The 16,386-nt window shown below is 38.4% G+C and overlaps 2 protein-coding genes across 7 annotated transcripts in view; both read left to right on the top strand.

The window, feature by feature from the left end:
- Positions 1-7,036, top strand: part of LOC121325075 (G protein-coupled receptor kinase 5-like) — a 58,051-nt gene extending 51,015 nt beyond the window's left edge. For all 3 annotated transcript variants that reach the window (XM_041267383.1, XM_041267386.1, XM_041267384.1), the window contains 4 exons: positions 1,725-1,862; positions 5,467-5,598; positions 6,014-6,114; positions 6,363-7,036. In XM_041267383.1, the coding sequence (XP_041123317.1) occupies positions 1,725-1,862; positions 5,467-5,598; positions 6,014-6,067 (324 nt within the window). In that variant the 3' untranslated portion in view covers positions 6,068-6,114; positions 6,363-7,036. The remainder of the gene's footprint in view (positions 1-1,724; positions 1,863-5,466; positions 5,599-6,013; positions 6,115-6,362) is intronic.
- A 4,102-nt stretch (positions 7,037-11,138) lies between these two features.
- The window catches only part of htt (huntingtin), a 78,382-nt gene continuing 73,134 nt past the window's right edge, over positions 11,139-16,386 (top strand). For all 4 annotated transcript variants that reach the window (XM_041267382.1, XM_041267378.1, XM_041267368.1 and 1 more), the window contains exon 1: positions 11,139-11,474. In XM_041267382.1, coding sequence (XP_041123316.1) covers positions 11,380-11,474 — 95 coding nt within the window. In that variant the 5' untranslated portion in view covers positions 11,139-11,379. The remainder of the gene's footprint in view (positions 11,475-16,386) is intronic.

Below are 16,386 nucleotides of genomic sequence, written 5' to 3'. Positions count from 1 at the left end.
CCTCTTTTCGGCTACTGCGGCCGGGAGGTTCTTCCCCGTGCTTCCCTCAGCAGCCGATGCAAGGGCTGCTGAGGACCGCCAGCATCTAGTCCTGGTCCTTCTGTTGCAGGGAGAGGCAGCTCCTGCTCCTCTCCCCCTGATGGAGGTGGAGGCAGAGGAAGCTCCAGCTCCTCTCCTCGTGATGGTGGGGAAAGTGCTACCAGCAGGCATTCACCCTCTGCTGGTGGGGGAAGTGATACCAGCAGGCATTCACCCTCTGCTGGGGGACAGGGACCCAGCAGGCATTCACCCTCTGCTGGTGGAGGAGGCAGAGGCAGCTCCTGCTGCTCTGCTCCTGCCGATGGAGGTGGCGGAGGCGTGCAATCTCCTGCCAGTGAAGGTGGTGGAGGCAGAGGCAGCTCCTGCTGCTCTGCGCCTGCCGGTAGAGGTGGCGGAGGCAGAGGCAGCTCCTGTTGCTGTGCTCCTGCCAGTGGAGGTGGGAGCGGCGTGTAGTCTTCATCCTGCCCAGTGTTAAACACGGTGGAGGTTATGTGATGGGATGAGCTTGTTTTTCTTCCTTAGGCACTGGCGGCCTTTGCATTGTGGAAGGATCAAGAAATGCTGCAAAATATTGCACTCTCATTTGTTACCCAGTGCTAGAAGGCTTATTGGACGGAAGTTTGTATTCCAGCAGGATAATGACCTTAAGCATTCAGTGAAGTTTACAAAGGAATTTCTGAATAAAAGGAAGATTACAGTTATGGACTGACCATCTCAGTCCCTAGACTTGAATCCCATTGAGATGTTATGGATTGACTTGAAGGCTGCTGTTGCAAAAAGGAAACCAAAGTCGGTTGCAGAACTCAAAGCTGTATGTGTTGAAGAACGAGCAAAAATATCTCCGGAAAGATTTTAGGAACTGGTTTCAAAATATAAAAAAGGCTAGCTGTAAAGGAAGCAAAGGGTGGGCACACAAAACACTAATCCAAGGGTGTCCAAATACTTTTGTCAAAGTACCAAATTAGTTTTTGCATGTTATTTTTCATTTTGTGCATGTTATGTAATCATTTGTTGATTTATTATAAAGCTGAATCTCTACTTCAATTGATATCTTTCATAGAACAATTAGAAATGATAGAAATCATTTTGTGTTTTTTCTCATTTTTTGAACTGCCCAAATACTTTTGTCTGTGACTGTGTGTGTTTGTGTGCATCTATATGTATATGAGCAACATTGCATTGTTTTTCCTCATCTAAAATACATATTTTCTTCACTACTGAAATAAATTCACCTACTCTGCCCCTGTTTTTACTTAGAGGGAGGACGTGGTAAACTTACTTTCTCATTACCTTGTGTGTGTGTGTGTATATATATATATATATATATATATATATATATATATAGATATATATATGATAATATTATAGATATATTATATATATATATATTATTTTAACTACAAGAGTATCGAAATATTTCAATGCACTGTAGTATTATGCATGGTCTGCTTGTGATGTGGTCGTGTTGCTACCCTGCTGAAACCTTCTCAAGACCCCCTAAGGGGTCCCAACCCCAACCTTAACCTTAACCCTACCCCAACCCCAACCCCAGCCCTAACCCAACACCCAGTTTGAAAACCACTGACCTGGAGCATGTAGGAAAATCATTGCAGGGGTTAAGGAGGAGATAATTGACAGTTTAAAAATGTGTGCTTTCTAAAGCTGAGCTTTCCTTCCTGCTACAGCCTCGAGCAGTGTACTGCAAAGACGTCTTGGATATTGAGCAGTTCTCCACAGTCAAGGGGGTAAACTTGGACCCTACAGATGACGATTTCTATCACAAATTTGTTACAGGCAGTGTCTCCATCCCCTGGCAGAATGAGGTAATGCATCCTGAAAACAAATAAAGTAATGAGTAAAAGCTACAGGGGCTGATGGAAGGATACGTGCAAAGTGATTTGTGACTGCAAACTGGGTTTGGCGGGCGTAAAAAGGTCGGATTTTAGCGGCCACTAAAAATATGCTGTATGTAAAGAATGGTTTTCAATGGCTTTCTGCACCCGCTATCAAATTAGCACTTTGCCATCATTAATCTATTTCAATTATAGTGAAATGTATTCAAATGAAGAAAAGAGCATGGAATTGGGCAGGGATCTGGAATACAAAGCAGGTGTAAACATTGTAATGAGATGTAAGGATTTTGCCTTGCACTTGGGCAATTGCTGACCCTCCAGAAACTTTGCATGTCCCCTTTACAAGGTGCAAACCATTGCAGAAGCAATTAAGAGGTGTATAAAAGCACACACCTGCAGAGATCTGCCATTGGCATCAGCATGGCTGCTGTGGTACACTTCCTGTTGTGCCAGTGCTTGGCTCTTGTTGAGGACAGGTAAGAAAACCTTTGGAGGAGAAGGACAAGACAGAGAAGACCCTGCATATTCAAACCCAGGGTCACCTTGTTTGGGATGCTGGAGGATGCAGTGGTAAGGTGTTGTCATCTCACTCTGCAGGTCATCCTAGACCCAGTTGCTGAATTGAACCTTTTCATCACCTGTCTGTCTGGTAACACCGACAGCATTGACTTTCTCTACTATAAAGGACCATTGGCCTCTTTGGTTGCATAACTGATGAAGCTTTTCCAAATAACTGTTTCATGCTGAGTGACCTCAGCCATAAGGACACTCGGCTCCTCCTCAGAAAACTTTTCTTTTCTATGCGCCATGAGGACTTTGCTGCCCTTCCTCTGACATTTTTTTTGGTTTGATTTTTGTGCTCCACAAATCTCATACAGCGCCTACTGCTCTTCGTACTCCTAACTCCCCTCACCTCTCTGCTGTAATTGTTGCCACTAAATAGCCCGTTGCACAGGCTGTGCTCGTTTTGATCCTCGTTATCATGATTAAAGTTAATTATTTGTGTGTGTTGAGTAATTTGCGTTGCTCTTAAGCTTAATTGCCTGGCTGCTAGGCAATTTGGATTTTGCAGCCATAATTGTTTGCACTACGTCTATCCTTATATCAGCCCCGTATTCTCTTTTTATACAGTGGTGCACTGTTCTGTACAGTCTACGTATAAAATGTGTGTATAAAACTAGGGTTGGGACGATTTACAACAACTCTGTAATATGGTATTGAACAGAAGTCACGAAAATAAATAAATTGCATTACAAAAATAATTAATGAGTTATCGGAAATGTACAATATTGTATTCATTATGACGATTTTTTTTTTTTTATGACAGCTGAATTTATGCTGTTTTTTGTTGAATTATTCCACAAGTAATTCCAAGTATTCCAGTGTTTTTCTTGCAGCCATGTGTACACTGTAAACTATTCAATGTAAATTTAAAATGGATTAATTATTTCTTTATTGTGTGCAGTATATGTAAGGTACTGTATGATAGCTTAACTTGTTAATGCAGCAACATCAACTATTTTGTTGTTTTGTATACTATTAAGTAGTTGGGTAAAAAGAAAGTGTGCTAAATTAATTTAGTCTCAACTTAAAATAATATTTTATTCCAATTTCTACAAGTGTACAGAGAAGGCAGGTTTTATTTTGTGTGTTACTGTTATTATTTACAGTAGCATATCGGCTAAAGTAAAAAAAAAAAATGCACGGGTATTCATTTGATTTTAAGGATTTAAGGAAATACATTTAAAATAAAATGAGCAGTATAAATGTACATGCGTTTTTTTTTTTTTTTGTGTGGTGTTTTTTTTAAACCTGACTCTTGTTATCACAGTTAACCTGTCCTCGGTTTAGTGAGGGGCTGCTGTATTTTATATTTGTATAACCAGTGGAATATAAATGAACAAACACCACAATAATTGCAGTTATCGCAGTTTTCTATCCTGCTATTGTCATTTCAGAGATTTTCAATATTGTTCCAACCCTATATAAAACACAGCCTGAAATTTCAAAGGTGTATCAGCATTCCATGTACGCAATTACACACTGTTAGCTTGTGCCTTCCTTGCAATGCAGCACTGGAATGGACTGAGTGCCCTCAACATATGCTCCAGTTTAACCAGGATTATCAGTAGCTGTAACGCATTCTGTTGTACAGAAAATTTGTATGTCTTATTTTGTATTACAGAAAATACATGGTTTATTTGTACTACTGGGTGAGTTTTCCTTGAACTGGTTGTGTCTCAAAAAGGTACTCTTGGTGGTCATTGATGTGGTAAACTTGCTTTCTAATCACCCTATACATAAAAAGATGATGAATGAGCAGAGTATAACTTGACTATTTTGTGTACATTGAAAAAATGACTGTTATCAGTTTACAGATGAGATAAATGGTGCTCTATTGCAGTGGTGTGCAAACTTTTTATATCTGCCCCCCATACGTAGCATACATTTTGTTGCGCCCCTCCGAAACTGTATTGTTTGTTTTCCGGATTTAACTTACCAGTAAATCGCATATTTTTTCCTAGATCTAAACACAACGCATCCAGGTTTACCTAAAAACGTACATGTTAGCAAACACATTCGTATAAGTTTTCAAAATTGTACTTTCAGATAAAATTTATGTTGAAAACGCGTATCTTAAATTCAACATTTTAAACCAGTCTATAAATCTTTTTTTGCAGTTGGCGAATCAACATTTATCTAACAGATAAATCTGAAAAACATTATCGTTCAGGAATTAAATCTGAAAAAAAGAAATCTGAGTTTTCACAAAATAAATATTTATTTTGCCAGATAAATATGAAGCTAAATGAGCCCATTGAAGCATTTGATTTGGCATTTTATGCTGCAGAGCTGCCCTTACACTCTGAGAGCCAATCTCTCTGCTTCCCCACCTCCTCTGCATCCCACAATGCCAATGAAATGTACACATTTCAAAACTTCTAAGAATGTGTTTGTTAACATTTGTGTATTAAGCTAAAGCAAAACTTTTTTTTGGTTAAATCTAGGAAAAAATACACGATTCACATAAAATCCAGGAAAAACAGTGTTCAAATAAAAGTGCTTTAAGACTTGTCGCCCCGTACATGGAAGCCACCATTTTGCCCCTGTTCACTGCAGTCTCACTCAAACTCGCCACTTCAAACATCATTTCACCAGCTTTACAAGTCCTAGAGTAATTGTCAATGGCTCATTTAGCTTTTATTTTATGTATTTATGTAAAATTTTCTATCGTTTTAATAATAATAATAATTTTTACAGAACTGGCTCTTTAGTCATAGTCGTACCCCCTCCGCTTACTGACTCTCACACACTGCACACCACTGCTCTATTGCATCTGTAAGGCATGCCCCAGTTTTACCTGTAAAGACATCATTCAGAAACTGGAGCGTGTTTTAAGTTAAATTGAAAAGGTCAATTTAATCTTCATGGAAAGGGTTTAAAGCTCATTCAATCCAGCCAAAAACTATCCGTGGTCTGCATTGTCAATCGATAGAATCCAAATCGCACGTCCATTTTTGGACTCAAAAGCCACCCTTTGGACAGCCCTGAATTGAAGTTCTTCCTATTCCAGATGATCCAGATGGAATGTTTCAAAGAAATCAATATATATGAGACAGATGGGACGCTGTGTTCGAATCTTGATGTAAATAAGCCTGCCCCCCCGCCAAAGAGAGGCTTCTTTTACAGACTCTTCAGGAGAGAGGTAAGCCAGTGTGCAGATGAATGGGACACCATGTTGTCCAGTTAAAGGACCTTCTTAGCACAAGCTGTTGAGTGTTGTTGCAGTGTTGTAACCTACAGGTAAACCGTCAAGCCAAACATAGCTTTTCTTTAAGTAACAGATGCAGCCAGACTACTGAGCCTTGGTAGGCTTCTCTGCCTGGACTTGTGGGGCAACTGACCAGTAGGGGATGCTTGAGGTGAACTATGCCGACACAACCCACTTTTCCCAACCCACAAGAGTGCAAAGGCCAATGCAGCCATGATCAGCAATTCAGCACAACCAGGATCCTAATACTGTGAAGGGCCTTTACTAGATGAGACACCATGGGCCCCATCTGATATGCTTTTTCTTTGACAAGCTAAAAATAATGTTTAATACTTCTCTCATTCCGCAGATCTGTTTTAAGAGTGGGTATAGCGATGATGAAGAGGAGCCCTCAAGAATTTAAACCACTCTGTCAGCCAAAACATCGCAATGTTTAAAAAATAAAAAAAAGTATGTTTTTCTCTATTTATGAATTGTATTATAATTTAAAAAAAAGAGTTTACAGATTTTGTACATTTGTACCTGAATTATGTCTAGATGTATATTTTCACTAAAAGTTGTATTGTACAAAAAGCCATATAAGTACCACTTGAATGCATACATACTTTTTTTTGGAATGAATATAATATGTATTTAAAGGTTTTTTTTTAAAGAGCACAGTACTGTATCTGTGGTGTTTATCATTATTTTTGTAACAGCAGCTGAAGGATCCATGTCTGATGTTCAGAATCTGTTTATGCCTACTATATTGAAGAGGATACTCAACTGCTAAACAAGGTCATACGCTTTATCAATCCACGAGGTACATTAAATATATTACAGCTTTGTCATTTCCCAATGACTTGATAAATACGATAAGGGGCACCTCCTAGAGTACTGAACAAATCATACAGCATAATTTATTTACATTGGCATACAGTTTAACCATGTACCTACAGCTGCATTAATAAAAATATCAGGGGCAGGCATTAGGGGAATATTTGTAAAGTTGTCTGGACATGTAAATTATAACTGTTTTTCTTCAGAAATTCATGATTTTGAATTTGAATTCTGAAGTTGATAGTGAAAATAGCTATAATCAGTAAACTCAGTTCTGGCTTCAAAATGCATGAAGAATCAAAAACAGTCCTGAAATCTTTCGTCATATTTTCCTTAACCACTTCTGTCACAAAAATGATTTCCTTTCACATGTACCATTTTTTTTTATGACTGGACTTCATTCCACTTTAAAGGAGTGTCAATTGAGTTTTAAAATCTATTTTAAACATCTTATAAATGTAGAAATATTGTCACTGCTTGATGTTTTTGTTTGTTGAAATGTTTTATGTACACACACTGCTGTGCAAAACTCTTAGACATGTTGCATTTTTCTACTCTGACGCGTTATGAGAATCAACAATTTACTCAAAGCCTCCTCTAGTGTTTTCTACTATTATAGCAACCTTGACTTGCATAAAGAAGGAAAAACATTAAATGAAATTGATTTTCAAGGTGTGGTATCCAAAGCATAATCAACAAGTATAGAGAAACATCACCTGTAATTGACAAACCCAGGACTGGAAGACCCAAAAAGCTGTCTAACAAGGATGAGCAACACTTGAAGATAATGTCCTTAAGGAATAGAAAGAAGACGAGCGTTGAATTGACAGCAGAGCTGGCAGAAGGCACAGGTGCATTGTCCAGCCATCAAAAGCACCTTTGAGCCTTGTTCCATAGTCCAATGTATGTGTTCTTCTGCATTTGTGAGCCTTTTAGTCTTGTTCCCCTTTCTTAACAGGGGTATCTTTCTGCAACACATCCTTTAAGTCTTGATTTCAAGAGTGACCTTCGTACTGTTGATTTGATGGACGACGACACATGTGCCTTCTGCCAGTTCTGTTGTCAATTCAACGTTTGTCTTTTTTCTCTTCTTTCTGTTCCTTAATATTATCTTCAAGTATTGCTTTGAGTAAATTGTTGATGCTCATAATGCATCAGAGTAGAAAAATGCAACATGTCTAAGACTTTTGCACAGCAGTGCATATACTTTAAATTCAGGGCATTTCAAATCGAACACCACAGCTGAAAAGTTGCTAAGATGTAGTTTGTATTTGAAATACCTCCATACCTCGTTTTAATAAAAAAAGAAGAAAAAAGTGAAAAACCCAAATTTTTCTAAACAGTAAAAGGGAAGGCTTTAATAATGTTAATAAAGCTAATTTGAGGTAAGAAAATGGATTTGCAAGCAATGGTTGTATGTACTGGGTCACTCTGTGAGCAGTGCTATCCTCATACGTGTTGGAGTGTAGTCAAAGTGGGTTAGGGCCCCGCTATGTGCTTCATACTAACCTGGTCCATTTCTCATGTCACAGTTTGAAGCCCCATTTTAGATATTCAAATCTAGTAATGTTAAAAGAAAATGTTGCTACTTGTAGTATTTGAGAACTGAAGTAGGTGTGTTAGCCTATGAATCTGTAATGTAATGAGTAATGTTGTGATACAGGTTTAGCTTAACAAACTATGTACAGCACATCAAAGTTACTTTGTAATGCAGTTAGTCAGAATTTCCAGTTACAAAAGGTAGTTCGTTTTCAGCTTTTTATCAGAGTATCTTTTTTCCATTAAGTTTGTGTTTATTTGGTGTTTTAGTTCCAATTATTTGGGTTTTTGTTCTGTACTACAACTAAAAACTAACAAGTATCTGTTGTTCAGTGCTCCAGGATTTTATTCATCAGGTATTGCGTGTACTTTGAATATTTTAAAGCGGTGAAACGGGCGACAATCTGTGCATTATGAGCAACGTCTACGTTTTCTCTATGTTTTTTGCTACATCCCGATAGTTATTCATAATATTATAATTTGTTTCTTTTTTTTTTTTTTTTAAATGATATAGAAGACAGTTAGTACTGGCTGAGTCACGTCAGTCATTTGCTGGACATTATTTGCAAACCTGTAGAAATGCATCTTTGGAATTACAGTTTTCAATGGTGATCAGTTTACGCTATGCAAAGGAGAGAAGTATGTTAACTTTTAAAAGAGTAAGAATTTGCACAATGTAGCCCTTTCTCCATTAAAGATCATTTATTATCTTTAATGCTGATATCAAATCCTCTCCTGTTGCCTGCCAGTAAACAATACAGTTATTTTTAAAAGTTGAAAGAAATGCCATTTCCATTGCCTTGTAAGCTACATGTTTTTAGAATCAATGGAAGACAATGGGCCCTAACTCAGGAGTTGTTTTGAAGTCTTATTTATGAATATAATTTTTCATATTAATTATTAATAATGGTTTTATCAATTTATTTTATTCGTAAGATCAAAAACTCATAAGTTCAGTCTTTGTGAACAGGACTTTACAAAATGTGTATCTCTGATTTAAGTGCTCATAGGGAATCTAGTAAGGGTCATTCCATGACTTTAAATATAACTTTTCTACTGCTGATTAACTTTGGCCTTTTACTGTGTGCCACTTACCACACCTACTAAGTAGCAATTGTTCTTATTTTCTGAACTGTATTGCTAGGACTGATGTAACCATTTTCATAAGGCCCTGCATTTGCTGGTAAGGAAATACTTTTAACAGTTTGAATGTCTGCACAAAGTGCATTTTTAATGCCTGTTTTAAACTGTTTTATTAATCAAGCATGTAGTAATCTTCAGGTTTTTTGTTTGTAAATTATATTACGGTGCCAACGTATTGAAAATCATATTGAATGCCACCTTTATTGATGCAAGGTGACTAGTTTTGTAGTTGTACAAAGTCATGTCTTTCAACCACTGCAGTAAATGTATTTCTTGTACAAGTTCTATCACTAGGCGTTGTATCATATCTAATATTTGTAATTATAAAAATAAAACACTGCCATTTGTATAAATTACTTTTTTCCTGTGTTTTATTTGGAAAAATGTATATTTTCCGCTCAGGGAACACATATATTTAGAATGATAAGGTGAAGTGAAAAGGCGTAAATGTTTTGTTTACAAAGTAAGCAATATTGCCAGGCTTTCCAAATATGATACCAAAGTCTTGGTGGCCATCCAGCCGATTTGACATTGTTATGGCATACATGTGTTACTCTTTTTCTTGCAAGTTGACAGTGCTAGACACCCTAATATCCCACTGATTGCATTTGTTTACAACCAAAGCCTAATGAGAAGGACCAGGGGACAAGTAATCTAATGGACCACTAGTAATACAACCCAGTGTGCATTCAGAATAAAGCTTTGCATACATACGTTTGGGTACAGGGAAATTACTTGTGGGTATGTTTATCTCATGGGAGGAGGTATCTGAGATACAAACCACGGCGCAGCAGTGTTAACGGGAATCATGAAAAGAAGAGCGCACTTCAATCACAACAATTTAACAGTTTTTTTTTTTTTTTTTTTTCTCCAGACCATATTATATGAAGTGGCATTACTCCCCAAACATAATGCTGTTTTTCATACTTTCCTATAACAGGTTACGGTCATGTAGGTCATAGTTTCAGATCTGATAGCTTGTTCAAGTGGGTGAGCATACTGGGGGAAACTACAAACTAGCCAAAATACACAACTCTACATTTTACCTGGCACTAGAGCAGAAGGACTTCACCTGAATGCACTACTCACCAATGGGAGGCCTGGGTTTCTCTGTTTTATATGCGCATCATGCAGCAGTGGAGGAAGGATTAAATAATTCTCTCTGACACAAAGTGCAATCCTATTATGTAATGTCTACGCTTCCATGTTGAAGATGGGCATACTGCTGCAAGGCAGGTTTCAAAGCTGCTTATGGTTCAACTGAAACAATATATTACTGTTAAAAACAATGTCTGCATAGAAGACCCTATGTAAAACATTTGTTTGGTTTTTGTTTTGTAAATGTATATAATTTCGGTAGATTTTAAATGTGCATTTAATGTAAACATATTTTAGGCATTTTTTCGTGAGGGCAAAAAATATTATTGTGAAATTTCTTATTAAAAACATAAAACACACACGAATGAAAAAGTCTTTTAAAAAATAAATAAATCTTAAGGAATATACAGTTGAAAGAAAGTCAGTTTTCGAAAGTCCAGCCCCGCCAGGATTACTAGTTATTGCAGTAAACCTCATTCGTTTACTTCATGACAGAGAAGGGGGAGCAGAAGATCAGTAGTTATTGTACGAAATTAGGAATAGAGTTAGTTATTAATTCTATTAAAAATGTAAATGCTAAGTGAGATGTACAGACTTTGACCAATGGAGTTATGCAATAAATATATTGGCATAATGATTACCGTCTTGTTTTCCTTCCAAATATCCAGATCATATGACTCCTTTAATTGCCACTGGCTGTGGACGCTGCTGCTATGCTAATTTAAATCTGCACCGCCTCTTTTTTCCACTGTGTAGACCCAAAGCATAATCCGTTTGGTTAGCGAGCTTTTCAGTCAAGACCAAGACTGTCGGTGAATGGTCAGATGCTCCCAGTGTTTGGCCGCTCCCCCAAACTGTCAGAGTACACACTTCCTCGCTGGGAGGGGGGCTGATGGGATGCATCAAAGATGGCTTATAAAATTGGATATAGCAGCACCTAGCTCCCATTCATTTACAACACATTGTTAAAAACATCTAAATAAATACCTACTGACACGCGCAGAAGCTTGGCGTTAACGCCGTCACCGGTTTCACTACACACGACATAGGTCGTGCGCTTCCGCCCCCCCTGTGTTTTGTACTCTTGTGTTATTTGTAAATAGTATTCCCGTTAAAATGGCCACCATGGAGAAACTGATGAGGGCCTTCGAGTCTCTAAAGGCATTCCAACAGCAGGGACCACCGACAGCCGAGGAGCTAGTTCAAAAACAGTAAGTATAGAGCTTGCTGATCTTAAGTCTGGCATGAAACCTTGGTAACAAATTGACCTCGTAATGTTTTGCACGTTTACCGTAGGATCATCATAACCAATGACTGCTGCAGTCGCGCACCTGTCTGGAGTAAGGTACAGATACATGAATAATAAATAACTCATTAATTATGCTTTTTTGTACTCGTGCCGACGTAACTGTAAATGCCGATGATGGGTGTCACACACGTATTATCGATGAAGTCTGCATTTAAAATATTTTAGAGGAATAGATTAACGCATGGATACTGACTGTGTGTTTATATATTTTTAGAACTGGAAGCAGAAAGCAGTCTTAGGTCATGCCAGTGATACAGTGTTGTAATGTAGTACCCAGGTGTGCCCACTTTGACAGTCAATAAACTGCACAACAACAAGGTCACTGACTCTCACTGGGTGTAGTACGCGCGAATGTTTCTCTCAACAAATATAGTAAATTATTGTTTTGATTGTTTCGTATTTTCTGGAAATACATGTTAGGAAACTGTAACCATTCAATCATATTTGAAAAACAAAACAAAAACATAAACAACATTCAGTAAAGAGTCTTATAATTAATGGACCGTAGCTGTCAGATCTGGGTTCTTTACTTTTAGGAGTTGAATATGGTGGTTTACAATTGCATAGACAGGCTTGCTTACAGAACTATAAGACTAAGTCAACTGCGGGAATTATTTACCAGTTTAATTGCAATTATTAACCGGATTGTCACAGAGGTCAAGCTCACAAGGTTTATGCGACATGTCGGAGCTGCACAGTACCGGGCTGGTACCCTCAGCTCTGACGGAGTTTGATGAAATGACACAGTCCACTGACACCTGATTGGTTTGCCTAACTTTCTGATGCAGCTGTCATTGGTACTGATGCCTGTAGAGTTACAGCGGAAGGACGGCGGTTTTGATGTTCTGAGTAGCGCACAGTTAAAAACATTACTGTACAACTGTATACCAGTGTTGGAAAACATGAATCGAGAATTGATTAGCAGTTTGCTACGCATGTGGACTGGCAGAGCTATACTGGTGTTCTTTTCTGAAAAGAGGCTAATATTGCAGATAGCAGACTGTTTGGTTCAAATTGCATGTACTGCTTACAATTGATAGAGACGATGCGTCTACAAGTTTCTTGCCCAGCATTGACTGCAAGCTAACGAGATAACAATGCTGTGGACTAGAAGGGAACAGGCTCTAAAGACTTCAGAGAGATCGAAAGAGATAATGCCACTAGGATCAAACGGGGTCGCAAGAAGATAACAAAAGGCAGATGTATGGACCTTTTGTCACCAGGAGTGTGAAGAATGCATTGAGTTCAGAGGTTGTCACACTAGACTACACACACAGACACACACACACACACACTCACACAATAAATTAAATTACCTTGACCATTGGTTAAGTGTCAGAGAAAGGGGAGGTGGACCATCTATACAGAAGGGTAGTTAATGTCATGCAAACATTGTAATAATGAGTATTCTGTTTGTCCTGTACCTGGGACCAGACTCCCTGCATATTTCAATAAACTTGGCAACTGATTGAAGGAAAGGATTTTGCATTTTCTTGAATCTATTTAATCACCATCATTTTTGTAAGTTACTTCAAACAGTTTGTTAGAATCGTTGTTGTTGTATTGGTTGTTCCTTAACCTAGTAATTAAAGACACATATTTAGAAGCCATTGCAGTTGCATTTATGTCTTACCTTCATCCTCAAGGAGATATTATTAAAATGGATGTATGTCATACCCACCATCTTTTCCAAAGGGACGGTGCAGATGCGACGAAGGCCTGTGGATATTAGCTTTTGTTATCAACATTTGATAATTCAGAGAGTTAAATATTACCCTGAAGTACACAAAATGGGTGTCAAGTTAAAATATCTACTGCACTATGGAGAAATAGAGAGTTTGGCGTGATTGCACATGTTTCTTCAATGCAGGTTGTAACTCGTACCTACAGTAGATCGTTCTCTGCAACTTATCCAGAGACAGTTATAGAGAGCTGAAAGCATGCACGTACAGGAGCGGTTTCTTTATATTTAGAATTCCAGTGGGGGTTACATTAACGAAATAGGTCATTGCGGTACTGTAGATATCCTTCTTTAATTGTTTTTGTAGTTCCCTGTTAAACTATGTTCAGTACCTAATTTAAATTCTGAAAAAGAACAGTATTGAAGATATAAATCAAGTAAATTAGCCTATACAATAAAAACATGGCTTGGAAAATCTGAAAGTCATTTTTACAAATAAATATTCAGATGGCACCAGTGAGTCCTGTAGACTGGCCAGATGCCTGCTGGCTTGCCTGTAAGCTGCCCAGAGTTGCGTTGTCCTCCGACGCTAGCTCTGGGTCAGCTGCATGGCGGGCCTGCAGAGTGAAAAGAAGCAGTCGGCTGACGGCACATGCTTTGGAGGACAGCGTGTGTTCATCTTCACCGCTTCCGAGTCAGTGCAGGGGTGGTAACGGTGAGCTGAGCCTAAATACAATTGGACATTTCAAATTGGGAGAAAAAAAATTACCCCACCCCTGAACATATAACCCCAAACAGGGGAACTTAACACCACTCTAAAGAGGAACTTAATCCCTCCAAGTTTGAAATTATATTTGATAATTATATATATATATATATATATATATATATATATATATATATATATATATATATATATATACCCTGCTGGTGCGTCGATATGAAAAACAGAAATTTACTCAGTCTGTGCGTATTGGACGTAGACCCCGAGCAAAGCAAGGCTCGACTTGCCTATGCATGACAAATGCTGCCCTCTAACATCCTGAAGAGGCCAACACGGCGGACTAGCTTGATTTGTTACTAGTTGCAGAAGTGCTGTCCCGGCTCCCTCTGTGTAACATCGGCAGGCAGTCGACGGCCCTGGCGCACTCGGTTATCTGGACGTGAGCGGAAGTTCAAATTAAACGCCATCCGCACGCTCCGCGTCTGGCAACGTGCTAAAGGAGTAGCTGCGTGCGTCCCTCCCGATGCTGGTTCTGAAAGAAAGACGACAAGTTCTAAAACTACCATCCTCTCCTCTGTCGCGCTGGGCTGCGCAGCAATATCCCCTCCCGTGTGTTAGCAGACTGAGAAAGCAAGATGTCTTAAAGAACGGTTTTCTTGAAGCATAAGTAAGTGCACGGCACAAATACGAGACTCACTTCACAATGACAGCAATCCACATCCTCTATCATAATAAGAGACGTTCGGGCCTGTAAGTTTCCTGGGATTGTACATGCAAAAGTCTGATTGCTGATACTTATTTCTACCCACTGCACAGCTGCCATTCTGCAGAATAACTTCACAGGCAGGCCAGACTAGACAAATTCTGTAATGATTTTCTGATCCTGAAACCTTTAAATACTGTAGTTTCTTGTAATTTGAAAACACACACACACACAGTCGGTACTAGTTAGTTCAGTAGTATTAATATTCACTGTGTTGGACATTAAAAGGAGATGTGTAGCCATTTTGGTAAGAAGTTGGTTGGTTTGTGTTTATGAAGAACAGACCTTCACTCAGTAAGATACTAGAATCCAATTCCAGCACTGGTCTGGTGAATGTCTTCAAATTGACAGCTGAATTCCAGTATAGTCACTATTTGGTGGTGCAAGATTAAGTCATTGTATTTCTTGATGGAATACAATTAGGGCTCTTCGTTTTTGTTCACATGATGTCGCTTTTTGAGCTGACTTCGTTCAGTTAAACTCTTGGAAAAGTGTTGATTGTGAAACAAGTTCATTTTAGTTTTTTGACCTATAACTTGATTTTAGACTATGATTCTGTTTCATTAATAATGTAAAAAAAAAAAAAAAAAAATCACCCAAAGATATTTTTGCATAGATATTGATGATCTCGCAAAACATTTTGGTATCTGTGGATTTTGGATTTTTGGCAGATTGTTGAAGTTGCATTTGTCATGCTTTTGAGCATTGCTTATGGCCACTTTGGTGAGAGTAAAGTACCACACAGTCCTAACTGAACTAGTATTAGTCTTCAAATTTGCATTGTCTGGGGTTAGATCTAGAGTAAAAAGTGACAGGGTGTGTTTCCAGTGGCACTGGCTTGGAGCTGAGGGGTTATGAATTTGCATGTAGAACTTGGATTTCTTTGTTATTGACACATTTGAAACTACCAAAACCTCACTTAAGTGCGTTTTAAAAACTACAAACTGATAGGAAACACAAAAAAATAGATTACCATGGTAAGCTTAAGGAACTTGATGGGTTATCAGCTTCCGGCATCAGTAGAATTTCATGTCTACTCCTACTGGAATCAAACAAAAAATCTCAGTTCTTATAACTATATAATTACGCAAAAAGGAAAGGATCTTAAACATTTTAAAAGTTGCATGCAGAATGTGGATGGTTAACAATTGCTGTAGAAACCACATATCACAAAGTTCAGTAATCATCAAATTTAAAATGATTGTGGGCGTGAACTGGAACGGGTAGCAAGACTCAATGTTCTTCTCTTTCATTGTGGTTTCTATCCAATAAAAGAAAACTTTTTTATAGGGAGTGGTGCCTACCTAGGGGTATAATTTACTGATTGGCTAACCATTCATGAGAAAAACATTTGCTGCATTCTGATGCTGGCCAGTAGGTCGGTTAAGCCTCCTGGGCAGGCACACCTGAAAGTCATCAGTGCCAGGGAACCTCTGCCTTGCCACAGTAGGCCAGTATGCACTGAAGCACTGCATGGAGCATACATTGCCTTTATTAAAGAATGCCAGATGCCGTTAGGTAACAGAGTTTTGGGGCTGTTTCTAATCGATTTTCACATCTGTATAACTTGGCAAAGCTTTGCCTTAAATTCCAACTAATTCAATGGATGCAGAATGTGCAGTTTCGTGTATGGGCAAGTCAACTGC

The sequence above is a fragment of the Polyodon spathula genome, chromosome 1 (assembly GCF_017654505.1).
Source record: "Polyodon spathula isolate WHYD16114869_AA chromosome 1, ASM1765450v1, whole genome shotgun sequence".
In the NCBI taxonomy this organism is placed as follows: Eukaryota; Metazoa; Chordata; class Actinopteri; order Acipenseriformes; family Polyodontidae; genus Polyodon; species Polyodon spathula.
The sequence above is the reverse complement of the archived record's forward strand: the minus strand, read 5'-3'. Positions and strand labels throughout refer to the sequence as shown.